This window comes from Ammospiza nelsoni, chromosome 2 (assembly GCF_027579445.1).
Source record: "Ammospiza nelsoni isolate bAmmNel1 chromosome 2, bAmmNel1.pri, whole genome shotgun sequence".
Lineage (NCBI taxonomy): Eukaryota > Metazoa > Chordata > Aves > Passeriformes > Passerellidae > Ammospiza > Ammospiza nelsoni.
The window spans coordinates 31,983,185-32,002,983 of NC_080634.1; the positions used below are offsets into that span (position 1 = coordinate 31,983,185).

The 19,799-nt window shown below is 39.6% G+C and overlaps 1 protein-coding gene across 1 annotated transcript in view; it reads left to right on the plus strand.

The window, feature by feature from the left end:
- PRMT8 (protein arginine methyltransferase 8) overlaps nucleotides 1–9,294 on the plus strand; it is a 58,449-nt gene extending 49,155 nt beyond the window's left edge. The window contains exons 9-11 of the mRNA XM_059466478.1: nucleotides 2,798–2,948; nucleotides 5,213–5,334; nucleotides 7,118–9,294. Of these exons, the coding sequence (XP_059322461.1) occupies nucleotides 2,798–2,948; nucleotides 5,213–5,334; nucleotides 7,118–7,201 (357 nt within the window). The 3' untranslated portion in view covers nucleotides 7,202–9,294. The remainder of the gene's footprint in view (nucleotides 1–2,797; nucleotides 2,949–5,212; nucleotides 5,335–7,117) is intronic.
- Nucleotides 9,295–19,799: the final 10,505 nt, after the last annotated feature.

Consider the following 19,799-nt stretch of genomic DNA (forward strand, 5'->3'; position numbering starts at 1 on the left):
TGTTCATATTAGATTCACAGAGGGATTTTTAGGGTTGTATTCAACCAAAAGCCAGCTAATTTAGGGTGCCTACCAGATGAGTCTGGGTTCTCTCTACGTTAGTCATTGGATGGACCAGTCACTAGATACATTCCTCAGAGACCAGTCAGAGCCTTGTGCTTCTGCAGTTATTTCAATTATTCAATTTTAATTTAGATGCTCTGAACGGTTCTACAAAATCAGCAAAATAAGACATCAACTGTGCATCCTGTGTAGCTATGGCACGTACCAGACATGCTGGAGACTTGAGTAAAATTTCCTCTTTTTTACTCCTCAGAAACTGGATGTAACTCAAGTCCTGAATGCTTTAAGGAATTTTAGGCACTGGACCACGGGCGCGCTAGGAGTGATGCATGCAGGGAATGCAGCATCCTCTCTGCTGTGAGAGCCATTCTCTTGTGCATGATCTCTTAAATACATCTGAGGGACGCAGGAATTGTCCTGCCAAATATGAATCCTGTGTTTAACATCCTCGGCAAATCAGCCAGGGAGAGTAGTGAGAACAAAGCATCTTCAAACCACCCAAATCAGTAAGTGAACTCAGGAATAAGTGTACAGGTGTCCTGCTGGGGCTTACTGCTTTCAGTAACACTGCCCAAAAATATGGAAAAGTTTGTTTCATACTTAGTAAAACAGTTGTGGTTTCTTCTCTGATCCAAAAAAACAAACAAACAAACAAACAAATGCAAGAACACCATCAAACCTGGACATCCACTGAGATTTGCGCATTTAGCTTATTTCCATGCTCACAAAGTCCTAGCTGAATAACCTGACTGTCTGGGAAGGAGAACAGGAAAGAGGTGCCATGGCACTCTAGAAGCAACCTTAACTCCAGTTTCTGTCATTGTCTCCTGTGCAGTTAGCTGTAACGAGTGTTGCCATTTTATATAAGAATATATGGTTGCCAGAGTACAATTCAAGATCACCAAAACCAGACTTGGCCATTCTCAGAATTATATTAATTAATAAAAAATGTCTCTTACCTTGCGTTGTATAAAAGCTATGTTTCTGTCCTAAAATAAAAGGACTGAAAAAATGACCAACAGTTTATTTAAGATATCTGTTTAATATTTTTGAGAAATTTCTACTGACTTCTCTAATGAAAATATTTCCTAGTGCTTTTGATTCCACTTTACCCTGCACAGCAAACACAGCTCAGAGAGAGTGAGCTAGCTCCCTTTTAAGTGTCTCATCACTAGACTTAAGTCCCAATTTCCCCACAGTGAGATCACTAAAAAGACACTAAAACTTACAGAAGTCTGCAGCTATCACCCACCAGTCCAGTTTAGCTTGGCAAAGCAAATTTTGCAGGCTGCTGTGGAACTCTGCCAAGAGACCTCAGAAGTTCTCATTCCTACCATGCTTTTTTCTTACCCTCTTTTGAGGGAAAAAAGCCAAAAACATTTTAAGGTTGTCACAGCTTTAAATGACCAGTTATATGCATAGGTCACACAGGATAAACACTAATGCCTCAGGGTGTCGTTGCAATGCAGTGGAGTAATTTTTATTATGGTTAAGTTGTTCTTGAACAATAATGTTAACCAGACAGGCCAAAGCTATGGCTTGCTTAAATCATCTCCCCATAAGTCTTCCTCTTCCAAGTCTCAGAAACACATATGTGGTCCATGCAAAGACCTCAGTAACTGAAATATGGCTGCATCTTTCTATGTCTCTTTTTGCAGCCCTGCCTTAGATTACAGAGGGCAATTTCTGCACGAGCCCTAAAAGAGGCTAAAAGAGCCCTCTAATGGGCAGTCTGGACTCTGCTCTCCATTCTTGCAGTGCAAGTCTTAAGAAATGCTGGTGAGGTCAGACACACAATTCCTGACTTCAGCTGGTAGAGAAAATTTGGATTTCTGCCTACAAAATTCTGTTTCCCTGTATGCATGAGCAATAAGGGCACCAGAGCAACGAGACTGAACAATGAAGTAACCAGAAAGCGCACACATTTCCCACAGCATTAGAAAAATACTTCAGACTTATCATCCTCCCTATCACCACTACAACTTTTGGAAACAACATAGATAAAAGCAGTACCTAGCTAGAAAAATCAGATCCATCTGAAAAACACAGTTTAAGCCTTGAACAGTGGGATTTAAATATTGATGGAAATAAGCAATCCTGAAGACTACATTGTCCCGTCCAACTACTGCCATCAAGCCATAGTATGATTGACATAATTTGTTTGTCTTGTTCAAGAGCAAGATCCCTGTGCTCACTGTTTGAAATCAGTTACCTGAAACAGAACTAGAAAACATCACCATCAAAAAGAACGCCCCTCTTGTGCCTCAGATGTTTTGACTGCTTGACATGTCAAATTGCTTTCCTTTCCAGAGATGCAAAAACAAATAAGGTTATTTTTATTAAAAACTCAACTCTGTCATCTTTCCTCATGCTGACAGTCCCTGATGATAAAAGATCTTGAACTGGACCTATATATCCATTTCAACATCTACCTGTATTTATCAGAGCACCTTTTTAGCCTGATTTTTCCCAGCTCCTACAGGCCCTCCCTGCCATTCCCAAGAACACACGCTCTTCAGTGAGAGTCCTCTCTCTCAGCTTATTGAGATAACTGCCTCATTTGCTCATTATTCGGTATATTAGAATACCCCTCTGATTGCTTACAGTTTTAAAAAGCTGCCAGTCATCTTTGTGTCTGATCATTAAATGAGATACTAAAGTACCTCATTTTAACACTTAACCTGAGAGTCACAGGCATCTGCGTGTAAATGTCATTTCTTTCACCTCCAAACAGGAAGTAGATATTTATACAGTGAAGACTGAGGAATTGGAATTTACTTCTGCATTCTGCCTCCAAATTCAACGCAATGATTACATTCATGCCTTGGTCACCTATTTTAATATCGAATTTACAAAGTGCCACAAGAAGATGGGATTTTCTACAGGTAATCTGTATTTCTTTTAATTTCATTTCTATTGCTATCAGTCTATCAGTGCTGCTGGTTAGATGGTACAGGAAGGTTTAATGTACCACCACATTTGAATTTCAGTGATAAAAACTATTGTAATTTTGGGGGTGGTGAGCGGGATGGGGAAAGGACAACAGCTCTTAGGAATTCTGTGGAAACAGAGGCAGAATTTCACAATGGCTATCAAGCTTAGAGCTCAGCAGGAATTATGACCTGTGAATTTATGTCCCTTACCAGTTATATCTAAATCCTGTGTCAAGTTTCTCAGATTAGACAGAGAATTATCAACTCAGAGAGAAATAGCAGCTCTGCATCCGAGTTTTCCGCAAATCCAAAACCTAACAAAGCTTGCCCCAGAGCCTAGACCAAAACTACCATTTTCTCCAAGCTATAAAAACACACATACTGATTATGTGAGTTGTCTCTAACAACCTAGATGTGAAACTCTAACTTGCCTTGGTGAGCAGATATTTAAAGGAATAAGTCCATTCCCTTAAGGCGTTGTTTACCAGACTGAATAAACCAGAGAGTCTTGCAATAAATGCAAAAACCTCATCCTGTAGACAGCCTTTGTCTAGACAGGAGGGTGAAGTGTTTCTCTGCCTCTGTTCAGTTTATCATGATATGGTAGGTGCAGAAGAATTACTCCATGAAAAGGTTGTTTGGCCATCTGCTGCTGAAGGTCACTACTGTGTAGAAGACCGGTAAAGATTCTCAGATGGTGTCTACTGGCAAAGCTGCACTGAATTCAGTAAAATTCACCAGCTTGTAGGACATGTCAAAACATGCTTCATTGATATGTATCTTTATAAATTATGAATAAGCGTTTAATTTGGGGTGGACTTGGAGACCTGGGCCTGCATTACACACACCCCCTGTTGTTAGGGCACAAGTTTCCAGTTATGTCAGGCTTTTCTAGGGAACATGGCCCTACACACCAACTACGTGAGTGTGTACAAGGCAGCAGTTATGACTTAGAATATAAATTCAATTTCGTTTCAGTCTGACGTGTTTTCAGTTAGAAATTTTACACAGCCATGTCCAAATGGTAAACAGTCTGGATCAGAACTCCTACAAGAAGATATCTCATTTAACAATTGGGATTAACAGTCATTAAAACTGTCTGGACAAATAGACAGAATTTATCTGGTAAAATCCTTTTCCTTTCGACAATACCAATTTTCCAGCACAGTTTCTGAAAAAAGTTGGTTTATATAGATCTTCTGATTCTAGAATTTTAGAAAAGAGTTAAAAATTCCTGTTGTACTAGTTTTTAAAAAAAGCATCAGTATTTTCCCAGTCAGAAACAATTTTCAAAGCCAAGTAATTTTTTTGAAACATTGATGCTGAAAGGAAATAAAATCATTATTTTATTAAAGTGTTAATAATGATACCATACAGTGACCTTATGTGACTAAGGGATACAAATAGAAGAAAAATAAATTCATCAGAGGCTTTTTTTTGCCAAATTAGGAAGTCTTTGAGCTCCTACAGCTATTCTTAGGTTCCTAGATGCTCTTCACTGCAAGAATGGTAGGAACAAAAAGTGACCAGTACAAGATCATTAGGCACTGCTCAAAGATCGAAACTTAAATCAGAAATAGAACCAAAGAAGTAAATTAAAAACCTGAAATAGCAAAGGGTCCTCAAAGTGATTCTGCTAAGCAAGACTAGAAATTAATTTAGACCAGTTTCCATCTCTAGCAAATTGCCCAAAATGCCTTTTAATAGTCCCAAAAGAGATCAAGGTGCAAATGCCCTTTCATCCGCTCTGTCCTGGAAACTAAAAAATTTGCTGGTTTGGGATCACTAGTCAAATGTTTCATCTGCAACACTGCGATTAATAATTTTTGATGGACCTTTCCTTCATGCTTTTTTATCATTGCTTTTTGAACTAATTTTGATTTCTGAAATTCAAAGCACTTAGTGGTAAAGATTTTCCCAATTTGAACATGTGTGGGTTGAAAGAAAAGCATAAAAATGTGCCTATCCTGCCCTGTAACCCTTTTTGTGGAATCTTTCTTGCTGGGTGTGATTCACATCTGACACATTCCAGTAAAAATTATAAGACAACTCCCAGACAGCCAACAGAATTGTGTTCCAAAGCATATTTCCTAATATAGTACATAAAGTACTCTATGAAAAGAAAGGATTTTTCCCAATTGTTTCCAAGTCATAATTTGATTTGCAAGGCATTTAAGAAATTTCAATAAGCGATACCCATATATATGTATTTTTAGCACCCGATGCTCCTTATACTCACTGGAAGCAAACTGTCTTCTACTTGGAGGACTATTTAACTGTGAGACGAGGAGAAGAAATCTATGGGACTATATCCATGAAACCAAATGCAAAAAATGTGGTAAGTCAGCATCCCTGATCCTAATTCCACCTCTACTGACCACAAGCTATGATCAGCAATAAAGAAAATGCATAGGGGTAAAACAATGAGTGTGCTAAAGGCATTCATGTTTATTAGGAAGAGCTCCAGTCAGAGCCTCACCAAAGCTGATGACAGCAGTGGTAAAGCAGTGCTAATGTTACAGAAGTCAGCCTGCAAGCAGGCTAGCATGGGAAGAGAGAAAGGATTCAGATACATCACTGAGTCAGCTGTCCTCTGCAATCAGCTTTACTCACATTTTGTGACGCAAGCAGGCAAGGGGTTTTTCACAGTGTCACTGAAATCAGCGGAAAGATCCCTTCTGCCAACACAGGGTGATCAAGAGTAAGCACTTCAGTTCCACATCTATGAGCACCGAGTGATTTGCCACTCAGTGCCCAAGGACAGTCCAACAGGAAATTAAGTAACACATTTCAGAGGAATGCTTGTATGAACTCACTGATTGAATGTACTTGAACTCAGTAACTGAGTGAAAATGTTGTTTAAAAATTGTGCCTTTCCATAGAAAATAGAGATGCTTTATTTAAGACTAAAGCTAAAGTATGATGGATATGACACTACCATGACTGCTGAAAACTTCCTCAGTTTCTCTGCTATGGGTTGAGTCCCTCTAGTGCTTCTTTTAACTGGTAAGGAGACTGTGAGACACGGTCTGCTAGACAACCTATGGCTGGGTAGAACAAAACATGAGAATTATGGCTTCTGGGAGAAACACTAGACCATTGTCTGCCAAAAATATTCAGCAGTATCTCTTCACTCTCTATTACAGTAAACAGCAGTTAAAATAACCTGTAATCCATCTGTGCAGTTGTAACTGTTGAAAAATTGCATTTGTTAACTGCAACAAATTTTAACATTTCATTGTCTTCCCTTTTTTTATTCCTTTCCATTTTTATACCAAACACAGACTAGATATGGTACTGTTGATACAGAGGGAGAAATAAACACAAAATAAACTTGGCATTAAAACAAACACATTCACCCCTGAGGCTACTTGCTGAAAGAGGAAAATAATCTGTTTCCTCGCCCTTATGTTGTCCTAAGGGGACTGGAATATTTTCTTTTGGTTTGAATGTATCAATTTTCAGTGAGGGGAAAAATGAATAAAATATCTCAAATTTGTTCACACAACAGTAAGCACCTGAATGCAGATTTGGGTGCTAAAATAAATGTGTTCTTGATAGTTGTCATAAGACAGAGAGACCACCTCGGTTCAAAAGGATTTGATACTGCTTTGTTCTTCTGAAACATGAAGTTTTTCAAAAGCTTGCATAGACACAGCTTCTTTCTGTAGGGCTGTGTAGTGCCTCTTCCCTATAAACGTGTCATTATAAGATAAAAAATGACTGTACAATGGGAAGTTTACTAGATCTATTCTGCAACAACCCCCTAGTGGGAAAGCCCTTCGGCCTAAATTAAGAGCATCTCAATGGGAGATAAAAATTTTGATAGGATACATATGCTAACAGCATTTCAAAAGCTTCCTAAACCAGGAAGTAACCAGGACATTAAATCCACTTCAGGAAGAGTATAGAAATAGGACCTAAGCACAGATTGTATGATGAATGCTATTAAACATCTTACAGTCTGCTTTCTCAGTGGTAGCACCATTTAAAACCAGAAGTTAGAAACCACCACAGGAATCTTTTGAATCTGCTGGTCTTTTCAACCCAAGCAATGATAACTGAATTAATACAGTAAACTTATGGTCTTACTTACATGTAGCATTTAAATCTTTTTACAGCGTGACCTGGATTTCACAGTAGACTTGGATTTTAAAGGACAGCTATGTGAAATGTCAGTATCTAATGACTACAAAATGCGTTAGCAAGAAACCTCGCAGAGAGATGAAAAGGAGAATTTCATCAAGTCTTGAACTGCTGAGCTTCAAGCTAGGAACAACTGATCACAAGATTATTATATTAAATACTAGAATGTTTACTCTGATGGAGGGTGGTAACCTGATCTTTCTTGCAGATAGTACAGGGGGCTGGGATCCCACTGTGAATGTACAGTATACAGAACTGTAGCTTTTGTTAAACATAGAAAAAAAAATAAGCAACAGTCTTGAGTGTTCTGGTTAACTTTAGGATGGCAGAAGATGCATATACAAATTGTATTACTTACTGTGAATTTCTGGTTCTTCCAAGCTTTGCATGTTAAAGATGATTAGGGCAGTTTTCTCACTATGAAAGACTACTACAGCACATTACTGTGATAGTATTACTGGACTTATATTCAATATAAATGAATATATATATATTGTACATGAGGAAAAAAAAGTCATTTCATAATAGGAATTTGTTTTGTGATTAATTAATTCTCATTATGCAGTTATGGAAAGATACTGATGTTACCTCTGGCGCTACTCTAGGCAGTGATATATTCCATTAACTGTCCGATGTTATAGCTTTGGTAAATATTCCATGCAAAGTGTAGATAAGAGCTGGGCATTTACAGGAAGTTCAACAACTATATTTTTGAATGTCCTCTGAAAATGTGGACCATTAGTTTTGAAATTCACCTTCACAACTGGATGTCTGTCAGAGCTTTAAAAAACATTAGCTTTTTATCCTTGAAAATATTCTGTGGTGAGTTTTTATAGCTGGATTTTGCATGAGACTTTCAGAAATCAGACACCTAGTATTTAAATGTGATGAATGCAAAGTCTCTGAAATGGTGGATAATTCATGCTTCTTGCCCATGCCATATTTCAGTTCTTTGCAAAATTCTTAATACAAAATAATTTTTTAAAAATAGGAATTCGTGTTACCTTTTGGTGATGTTTTAGATAAGTTTTAAATTGCAAATACTATTCTCAAGAGTGCAGTAATTTGCAGGAGCAAGTTAATGTCTTTAAAAAAGAATGTCGATGGCTTCTGATATTACTAAGATGTCTGTAGCTTTCCCATCCCCTTGAGTCCCTTGTTTTTCGTACCAAATCTCCTGCTTATTGTTAAAATATTAAGTGCTTATAATTCCTCATACGTATGTATCAGGTCTTTTTACTATATGAATGTGGGCCATTTAATCATGTGTAATTCATCAACTGCATCACCAGTCCTATCAACACATTTTCCAGTCTGTCTGGCATTAGGCACTAAATCATGTTCTATCTTGTACTGGATAAGATTGACTAGTTTTTTGCCTAAAAATATTTTTAATCACCTGCAAATAAAGCATACTTGAAGATGTATTTTGCCAGTATTTGTCAACTTCTCGCTTTTTAGAAACCTGTTTCTATTGATTTTTCCTCCACAGAAACTGTACAGTGCCTCCATTTTCTTATGGTTTTAAGAATATGATCTGGGGATTTTATCGAATGGTATCTATGTAGAGTGAAATTAAATTGTAATTCAGCAGTAAAAGATACTGTTTGCAATTTAGTTCACCACTGTTGTTTTAAAGCTTCTTTCATACTTTTGGATTGAGGATGAACAACTTACCTTACAAAATCGAGCTTATCTGTGAAATATTGCTGTCATTTTCAGGGAATGAGTTCAGCTACTCTTTCAGTAATGGACTGGGAAAAAAACATCTAAAAGTCCCTTTCTAGTCCCTTTCTGTAATTCTAGGAATTTTAAGTAAGGAAATCTACCATAGTTTCTCTCAGACCCTCCATTTATATAAAAATCCACTCAAACAATGTTTTCATATTCTTCTTTGCCACTAATCACTGAGATATCTATTACTGAAAGAGGAAAGACTTTTACTTTGTTTGCCTAAATTATACTTTGAAAGCATTTCAAACCATCCACTTCTCTAGCCCACAACATAAATATTTAATAACTTTAATATTAAAAGAATAATAAAGAAGGGGGGAAAAGTCTCATACCTTATTTAAAACAAAACAAAACAAAAAAAGATAAATAAAAATAAAGAAAAAAAGAGAAAAAAAGAATAAAAAAGGAAAAAAAAATATTTCCAAGGGTCTTTACTGAGAATGTTTCATTTTTGCCTGACAGAAAGCACTGGTCAAGAAGCAGCAAAAAAACCCCACTTGATCAGAATAGCTCATTAACCAATTTGAAAAGTATTTAAGAACTGCTGTACATCGATTTCCCTGCCTCATCTTTCAACTGTTGACAGTGAAGTGTTGGTCTCTCTTCAATAGTGGCCACCTTGCCTTCGTACTTGAAGTGCCCATTCACTTCAGTGTTGCAGGATTACATCCTGACTGATACTGTTAATGGCACAGTTCTGAGATGGTCACCACACCTCAGGCACATTCCATCCTGGAAAATTAGCTTCTGCTTTTCTTCATATCAAAAAAAAAATAATGTATTTCTCCATGAGAGAAAGAACTGAGAGTGTCTACTGGAGTGCTGAGTGCCTTCAAATCACAGTGATCAAAAAGAAAATGCAGGCTTGCAAGGCCATTAAAGCTGTTACCTACCAACAAGGTTCTGAAAGCACCAGTGAGTTCGGCACACACAGCATCGGCTAGGTCAGCATCAGTGAAATAGGTATGCAAAGACCTCGCAGGTCAGGTGCAATCAGCTACAAGGCTTTCCTCAGCAATCCAAGTCCAGGTAACTACCACACAGTCTGAGCCTCATTTTCTCAAGGCTTTAATAAGAAAGTTTCTCGTGGACCCAGGACTGAACCCAAGCCACTGATTTTCAAAGCTTTGCATTAAGATATAGTGACAAAATGACGGTTGAGAGCTGAAACAGACACGTGTTTTAAAGATTTAATTCCCTTCCCACAGACAGGAAAAGAAGATCATGAGCTGAGGACAGAGCATGAGAAAGAAACAGAAATATAGTATTTACACAAAAGACTGTCCCTGATGAGTAACACAGCGCTGGAGAAAAGAGAAAGCAGGTTGCTTCTGTCTTGACTCTGATCTTAAGGCAGAAGTATTAAAGCACTCCTCAGGGATTGTTCTGTCACTTGAAACAAAAAGGAGCATTCAAAAAAAGCTCCATGCTGAGCATGCCTCTAAAAGACACAGTGGGCAATTCACACTTGCAGTTCTTGACAGGATTAAGGAAGTAGTCCCTAGTATTAGGGGGGCCACTGTATTCCCAGCTCTATTCTCATAAGAGCTTCTTATTCCCAGCACCAGTTAACCCTTGCCAGATGTCAATAGTTTCAGGTTTGGGTTTTGCAGGGGCTGTTCTGGGGACCTTTCTATGTGCATAATTAGGGGTTTACAGCCTTTTAGTACTGTCTTAGACTTCTAATAAGAGTTGAAACTGTCCAAAATGGGAACAAGGATATTACCCGAGGTGATAATATTTACCCAGTAATACCCAAGACAGGTTTTTACCACAGTGCTAATTTGAAGAACCTTCTCAGAGATAATTTCTAACAGGATTTGTTTTAAATTTAATATTAATTAAGAAATTAATTTAACACATGCAGATTTGATTATAGATAACTTCATTGACTTACAAGGTAAGTTTATACATGGTATTCTATGCACATAATGAAGACTAAGTCCCTGCTTTAGGAAGATTAGAAAGTACAGGGCTGACCTGCTGGAAAGCAGCTCTTCAGAGAAGGACCTGGGGATGCTGGTGGACAACAAGCTGTACATGAGCCAGATGTGTGCCCTTGAGGCCAAGAAGGTCAATAGTATCCAAGGTGCCTTAGGAAGAAAATTGTCAATAGGTTGAAGGAGGTGATCTTGCCCTTCCACTCAGCCCTGGTGAGGAGAATCTGGAGTGCTGTGTCCAGTCCAAGAGAGACATGGAGCTCCTGGAGCAGATCTAGCAGAGGGGAATGAGGATGACTGGGGGACAGGAGCATCTCTCTCAGGAGGAAAGGCTGAGGGAGCTGGGCCTGTCAGCCTCAAGAAGAGAAGACTGCAAGGGGACCTTTTCAATGTCTGTAAGCACCTTAAGGGGGAGTGCCAAGAGAATGAGTCCAGACTCTTCTCAGTGGTGCCAACTAATAGGACAAGATGCAAAGGGCAGAAACTGATGCACAGGAAAAGTAATGACCTTTGCATCCTTGTAGCCAGCAGCAGGAGTTGAGGAAACAGCATGCAGCTGAGTTGGGGGAGGTTTAGGTTGGATAGCAGGAAAAGGTTTTTCACTCAGAGGGTGGCTGAGCACTGGAACAGCCTCTCCAAGGAAGTGGTCACAGCACCAAGCCTGACAGAGTTCAAGAAGTGTTTGAACAACACTCTCAGGCAAATGGTATGACTCTTGGGGCTATGTTATGCTGGGCCAAGAGTTGGACTCAATGATCCTTATGGGTCCCTTCCACTTCAGGATATTCTATGATTTCATGGACCAAGCACTGGAACAGATTGGCCAAAATGGTTCTAGAACCTCCTTCCCTGGAAATATTTTAAAATCACTTGGAAACTAATCCTGAGTAATGGATTCTAAGGGACCCTGCTTGAGCAGGGGGTTAGACTACATGAACTTCAGTAGTCCTTTCCAAAACTAACCATTCAGGGATTCTTTGATTTCCAAGAACAAAGAAAGACTCCCCCCAGGCTCTCTGGGCAGCTGTTCCAGTGTTGTGATAATCTCAGAGGAACACTTATGCTCAACTGGAATTTCTTGTTTTAACCTAGGACTGTTGGTTCTTGTTATTTTACTATTTTTCCCCGATAAAAGCCTGGCTCTCTTTTCACTCTCCATAAGGCACTGGAAGATACAGTTATTTCCCACCTCAGTCCCCTCATGGTAACTCCCCTCTTCCCTACACAATCCATCATTGCATCCCAAAATATGAATTACACCTCCTATGCAGCTGCAATCCCTCCTCCTCCATTCTTCCTTCTAACAGGCTATGTTTTTCCTGCTACACAGTGCTTAACAAAGGCATCTAAGGGTTTTGCAACAAACATAATCCCAAGGATCACTATTTAAAAGAGATCTACAGTTTTCTTACTGTGCTGTGTTGGTGCCATGGAGGACACACTTTATGAGCAATGGCTATTGGCTTATAAGGCCTAAGTTTATGCCAGTGTGTGCATTTGCCTAATTGGAATATACAACTAAGCCAGGAGATTTCTTTTTCAATAGGCATGAAGCATTCACAGACTAGTTCCATCTGGAAAAGGGGGAGGTTTTTACCTTTTTCTGAAACATTTCTTTCAACATTTCTCAGAGATCATCTTAGATCTTAATCTGCTAAGCACATGTGGGAGTCATATAGAAGACAAATCCTTTAGATGGCATCTAAACTTCCTAGAAATTAAGTGTGAATTAACAGCAACGACAAATCTTTTAAAGAAGCAACTGAAGGAATAAACCTGATGCTTCAGGTCTGATATAACAATATGTTTAGAGTAAAGAGAACATGAATCATCAGTTAGAGATTTCCCAGAAAACTGGTATTTCTGCACAGTATGATGACTGGGGTGAGCCAGGGCATTAGTACGCCTACAGGGAACAAGAGTGTTCCCTGAAAATAGCTGCTGCTTCTGGGGATAGGCACAAAAAAGGTAAAAAATGTGTTCTACACAGTCGAGACAGAGAAAGAAGCAGACCACTGCTCACAGATGACTGCTAAAGCAGACCACCTGTCTCTTAGACAAAAAAAAAAAAATTCTTCTAGGGTCCAGACACAACTGACAGGAAAGAAAAAGCTTTTTATGATCTCAAAATTTTTGAAATCTCTGCTGTTCTCTTTGCACATCTTTCAGGCTTTACAGGAACCAACACAAATTCCCTGACTCCCTTCCCTTTATCTTTTCTTTGTATGCTTGATATTTTTCTCATTTTTGAGTGGAAACCAACAATGGAGATTTGTGATGATGCAAACAACATGAAGAGAGTATTTTTTGAGAAAGCTTCGGGAGATACTATAGTGTGATTATGAAACAGAAAGAAACCATGTTACCTTTGGGATAATAAAATCAGTCTTATTTCCTCAAACAACACACAGATTTGGGCTGCAATCCAAGTCATTCCTCTGAATCACCAAGTGAGGCCTTTTAGAAGCACAGCAATCAGCAAGATCAAGCCTGAGCTGACCCACATGGAAAATGGAACGTCCTCTTTTGCAGCTCGGTTCTGTGCTTTTGTGCCCAGCCATTTCCCATTTACATAAATTAACCATCAGCATTTCCAGTACAACACAGCCCTAGAATCAGAAATGGACCCCTGTATTAAGGTCACAACAGAATTTAATCACAAACCACACTTGCCCTACCATTTTGATGCAGGAATGTGAACTGGCAGCCCAGAAAGGCATGTGTAACTCATTGACAGTGACTTGCAATGCCCATCAGTTAGCAGAAGCATTTTATCACCATTGTGGCATATTTTTCACATTTATTAGCATGAAAAATCAATGTCATTAGCTAATGAGATATGATTAAAGCAAATATAATTGCTCTTATCACCACTGAGGGAGTATCTCAGAAAAAAAAAAAGCTCAAAAGCTCATTATTTTGCTCTCTTTCCTATGGGATGAGTGTAGATAGCAAGAAATGTAAGAGCTGTGCAAAGCTGAAGCAGCAGCGTGTGATGGGTAACATTTGTACATCAAGTAGCCAACAACAAAACAAAACACATGATAATACACTTTGAGCTATGAACCGAGGGTATGGAAGCAGCAGAATTCAAAAAGTGAAGGTATCCTTTACCAGTAAAGATGTGGAGGCAACTGAGAAAAGAACTAAAGGAAATAATTGGAAAACATTTAAAAGACTGGTAAATTGTCCTGACACAACCCACTAACAAAAGTAGTGAAGACAATAAGGTCTAACATTTTCTGGGAAAAATTTCCATTTGAATTCTGTTGCTAAATGATACCATTAAGTAGGAATTCCTTTAAGCAGCAGGATGTCTGCCCTCCATCTGGGCAAATTCCTAGACCCTTGCAACCTAATGTTCATGGGTCCAAATGCAAAATTCATTTTTGCTTGCCAGAACACTGATAATGTGTTTTGTTCTTCCCATTCTTGTTCCTTCAACAGTACTGGCATAATATACTGTTTCCCTTCCTTCATCTTGAGAAATTTCTAGCTTGTACTTCAGTGATACATACGATTCCCTTTGTGGAATCTGCTTCTTAAACCAGAACCAGACCTTTCTTGAACATTTCTACTAAGCTGTCCTCATCTTCTACTTACCTGTGTGTCATGTGTCCTTTTTACTACAGTCCACTCATGTAAACGCCTGTGACAGCGAGGATAAATCTAGTTGGCCTGGAGATACTGCCAGTCCCACAAGACTCTGAGCATTTATAGACAGCTAGAATTTTAGAAGAGAGAAAGTACCACAGTAATTTACCAATCTCTTGAAAATATCCAACCCCATTGCTGAAGCAAGACAAGCTGGAACAGGTTGCCTAGGACCACTTACAGTGAGGTTTGGAGTATCTTCAAGGAAGGATACTCCACAACTTCTCTGGGAAAATGAGTCCAGTGTTTGAGAACTTCCACAGGAAAAAAGAAGAGATAATTCCTTGTATAATTATCTTGTATAAGATAATTTCAGATGGAATTTCATGTGTTTCAATTTGTGCCTGTAGCTTCTTCTAGAGTCACTGGGTAATCCAGAGAAGAGTCTGGTTCCCTTCTCTCCATTCCCAAAGTTTATCAAGTATTTACATTTAGTGAAAAGATCCCTCTTGAGCTTTCTCTTCTTTAAGCCCCTGGGCCCAGTCATTCAGCTGGTTTTCAGAGCAGTTTCCTGTCCAACTGTCTAACACTTTGTCATCTTGTCAGTGGGGATGTTATGGGAGAGTGTCAAAAGCCTTACTAAAGCTGAGTTAAACAACATCCATGAATCTCTTCTCATCCATCAAGCTAGACATCTCGCTGTGGAAACTATCAGCTTCATTATGCACAATTTCCCCATTGTCATTCCATGCTGATTATTCCTGATCACCACCTTGTCCTTCATATATCTCAGAATGGCTTCCAGGACTAGTTGTCCATCACCTTCCCAGGGATTGTAAGGCTCATTGCTGTCTGGACCCTTCTTCTTGCCCTTTTGGAAGACAGGACAGACATTTGTTTTTTTAGAGATGTCTTGCACCACAGAGTGCTTTCATAACACCCTTAAATGCTCTGTTGCAGGTGTTGTGGTGATCTTAAATTAACTGCTAGGCTTTAATGTTGGTATACAAAGCAGAAATTCAAAACAGTCTGCTTAACTAAAATGGTATTTTTTCTGGGGATTTTTCCATCTGTACCACCAAAATGTAGGTTGTAAGGAAACCTTGGAGGTTTCTAGTCCAAGCAGAAATTTCCTCAAAGCTGTGTCAAATCACTTTGAAACCTGACAGAAGTTAATTTTTAATCATTTGATGTCTGTAATTGTGTATGACTTAACTTTCTTGACCAATGGCACCCTACAGAAATCTAAGCATACCATGTTTGCACAGCTGCATTGTCTGCACAGCAATGACAGAAAGGTACATTTAGCTACTGTTCTACACAAGAATGATGACAGCAAGGAACAAATATTAAACAAAAAATTTCACTATTTAATCATCTGAGCAGCACTTGATGGCTGTGCAGCATTCCCTGCAGGGGACAAGCCAAGAGCAAGGGCTTCACACATTTTACCTGAGTTCAGTAATTCCTTGCACAACCTCCCCTGGGGCTTCTAATAACACAAATTATTTAAGTGTAAAAGGTGACTCTACAGAGGGTTGCAAATAAAAATTCTTATAGCATACCTGTAGAAAGTTTCACTCCTAACATTCATCTGTCTTTCTGACAGAAATGTCATTTAATGCAAATCAGTTTCTCTGTCAGAATAATACTTTAAGAAGTCCTGTCACTGAGAAACTGCATTAGTGATTTATGCCTCATTTCAGAGGGATGAGCAACAGCCTTATTACAGCTTCATAATATAAATCCATACAATACAGGGTTGCTATGACAACTGATGAGTCTTAATAGCCTAGATTCAAAGGACCTTGTTCAACGCTGTCAAGTAGCGCAGTTCAATGCAGTTCAGTCATTTGCACCTGTAAGAACTGGGAGAAGGCCATGCAGAAACTGGGGGTTCACTCAGGCTCTCAGGGGAGGCATCTGAGCTTTGCAGCTGAGAGCCTTCCTTACCTCTGCAAGTCCTGAGGCTTTCCAGCCCCCAGCAGAGGAATCCAAACTGGTCTTTGGCTGCAGCAATACCAAGCTCCCCAGGCTGCCTGAGAAACATGGTTCACATCCAGTTCCATTTGTTAAAATTTAAAGATGAGGTTAAAAAGAGGTAAGACAATTAAACACCTTCTTGAATACTCAAAGAGGGCTGCCCACCTCTCTAGACTTCTTTTCTCAAAACTGTGATCTTAGCTCTGTTTTCCGCCCATATCGTCCCACTAACTGTGGTATTTGTCAGATTTTGCTGGGCTAATTCAGCTCACTAACGCAGGAGAGAATTCTGTCTTTTTCTTCTTTTCTCTATTTTTTTTTCCTTGAGATTCTGCCAAGGCCTAAAATGGCTTGTTGAGAGTTCTAACAACTTGTAAAAGGTAAAATGGAGGAGTAATGACTGGCAGGAATGGAGAGTTGCAAACCTACCCATTGGTCTACCCTCTGAAAACAGCAGCACCTGAGCTTTAACAGCAGCTATACAGTCACAGCAATATTCACATTCCCAATTCATAGGCTTGATCTGCTCTGAAAAGGTAAGATTTAAGTGTAGTGCTGCAGCAGCACTGAATCCTGCAAATAGGCAGACTGATTTTCCAAAGCTGATAATACTCACTTTACAAGGTCATTAAGAAGACAGAAAAAAAAAAATTAAGCTGGATACAGTGACACAAGACCTAAAAAAGCATATTATGTATGCTCTGAGCAAAAGAACACGGCTCTCACAACGTGAGGCAAAGATGGCACAAGACAGAACGCCAGGCACAACACAGTAAGTCATAGAGAGATGGCAGCTGTGGCTGCTGCTCTTCACTGCTGCAAGTCCAGCCAAAACCTGAGCTGGATACGTACTGCAAAGGCACAGATGCACACACAACTCACTAATGTCATCAGCCACACAAAACACAGCAGGGTCTTCACTGTTCATTACCCAGACACACCAACAGCACCTCAAGTAACGAGAGTGCTTGAGTAAGATTCCGAGCCACATAATGTGTTACTCAATGTCTCAGTTCCACAGGATTCCCTGCTCCCTTCCTGTTCAACCCGTGAAAACCAGACATTTCCAGTAAGAAAGCTCCTCTGAATCTAAGTTTTTCCTTGTAATGATTGTTGTGCTCAGGAGAAGCATGTGGCAGAAAAGGCACTGACAACTGCAGAAGCTAAACACAGCTGTCCAGTATAGCTGGACTTGTTTGAAACACTTCCCTCTTCAGTGTTTGAAAGGAATAAGCAATGCTTATCTGACTAATCCAATGTCCTTCAAATTCTAGTACCTTTGGAAGGATTCAGTGTCACTGCATACAATATTTCAGATTAGCAACAGAAATGAACTTTTATACATGCCCTGTAAAGTTAACCTACTGGGGTTTTTTTCCCCTTGAGAAGCCTATTTTCATCAGACAATAACCTGGTGCCTTTTACTAGCTTCATATTAAAAGAACTTTAGTTGGTTTATGTCTAAACAGGCCAAAGTGCCCAACTCTCTCCTTTTTCCAGAAGTGTATGTGAGTGCTATTGCAATTCCTCTAATTTCAATAATCAAAAAAGACCCATTATTTCAGCAGCTGTGGATGAATTCAGGAAGTTGCTACTGATGAGCTTTATGAGCATGTTTCTGCTTTCTAAAACAAGCTTCCACTTGTGCAGATGATAAAGTGGATTTATTCCAAAATGATCTCATATGGTAGAAAATCCTGCCAATATACGGATGTTGCAAACAAAAATGGTCCCAAGTTGGGAAATTTTACTTGAGTTAATTTACTACCAAAGTACACAAATCTTTTATCAATGATTGAGGTTCTGGGGAAAGAAAAAGAGTATAAACCATTAAACAAATGTATTTATGTACAGTCTTTCTCTCCTCTGCTCCTGAGTTTCAGCTTCCTTTTTTTTTACTATGAGGTCAACTCTGTCTGCCAGAATTTGTCCAGGGAGCCAACAGGCAGCACAGGAAGTTGTGGGGCTGTGTGTAATGCTTTCTGCCACCCCAAATAATATGGTTCCAGCCATTCAATCCCAATGCTCCCAGTTGTCCTTGGGCTTTGGGATGCCAGTTGTCCTGTTCCTCATGTTTGTCCCTGGTCCAGTATGGGATGGGACCACTGACAACAGTCATTCCAGAGGCAAACTTGCTTCAGTGTGGTCTGCTCCTCACATGTTCCTTGTGTGGGTAGCCTTCCCATTTTAACAGCTGCAGATCACTCCTTGAATCTGGTATGTGAGGAGGATTTTTTTCCACTATTGCTCCATTCACATCTGGGCATGCTGGAACCTGTTTGGACTGGCACACAGTAATTCAAGGATGTCCAGTTCCAAAGGGTTAGGAGCACTTTGTTACATCCCTGCAAATGGACAATATCCAAATATCTGTCAGCACTGGGTACCTCACCTGACAGAGATAAATTTCTCCCAATGGAGAACTGAAATGGAAAAATGGGGAAAAAAAAAAAAAAGAAAAGAGGAAAAGGAAGCTTCACTTCTGTTAAGGCAGTATTAACTTTCTGAAGAGCTGAGAAAAATACTGCCAGGAGGTATAAAACCCTCCTGGAGAGTCAGAGGACAGCAACCCAGCAGTACAGTTAGCATCAAGGAACATGAGAACCTGACAATTCCCACACCAGTTTGATGGCCAGCTGGACAGCAGAATCTGTCCAGGAGTAGAGCCCTGTAGCATGTTATTCATACCTGTCTTCAGTGAGCATGAGTCCACCAGTAACTGCTGTTTGTTCAGGTGTGCCAACAGGTGAATAAGCCCTGACCTGAGGTTTGGATAACCAAACAGACCATGAGAAACCCTGGACATGACACAAGCAACTCTGAACATTGCAAATAGAGTGAGAAGCTGAAAGTTGTTACAGACAGCACTGTGAGCCATACCGGGACTCCCCAGGTAGATAAGGGGGAGTCACACAGTAACCTCACAAATATTGGAGGGAAATAGTTGGGATTCTTTTGGGAGTGCAAACTTGCAAGGCCAGCAGCACCTCAGTAACTATATCAATAACAACACACAAAGTCAAGGTGACTTAGGAAATGGTAGAAGAAATAGGTATGTGGGTACAGATGTACAAAACCCAGGACTAACAGGGAAAAGGCAACTATCCCAAAGTTGTTTCTTTGGGATATGAAGGGCAGAGAAAGGGAGGGGTCAGGGTAGGTGGAAGAAGAATAAGCATGGGAAAAATCAAGAGAAGGTAGAATAAAAGGAACCAGTTGTATGTGGGCAAGCTGCTGGTCAGAATTTATCTGAATGAGCCTTGTGCCCCATAGCTGCAGGACATCCAGTCTTTTCATAAAAGCTGATTTCCTGCTTGGTCCTGGGGAGAGCTGTAGGGCAGGGTGAGAGAAAGAGAGCACTGCAAGTCACAGGAGTTGTGTACATGCACGTTTTCATCAGCAAACT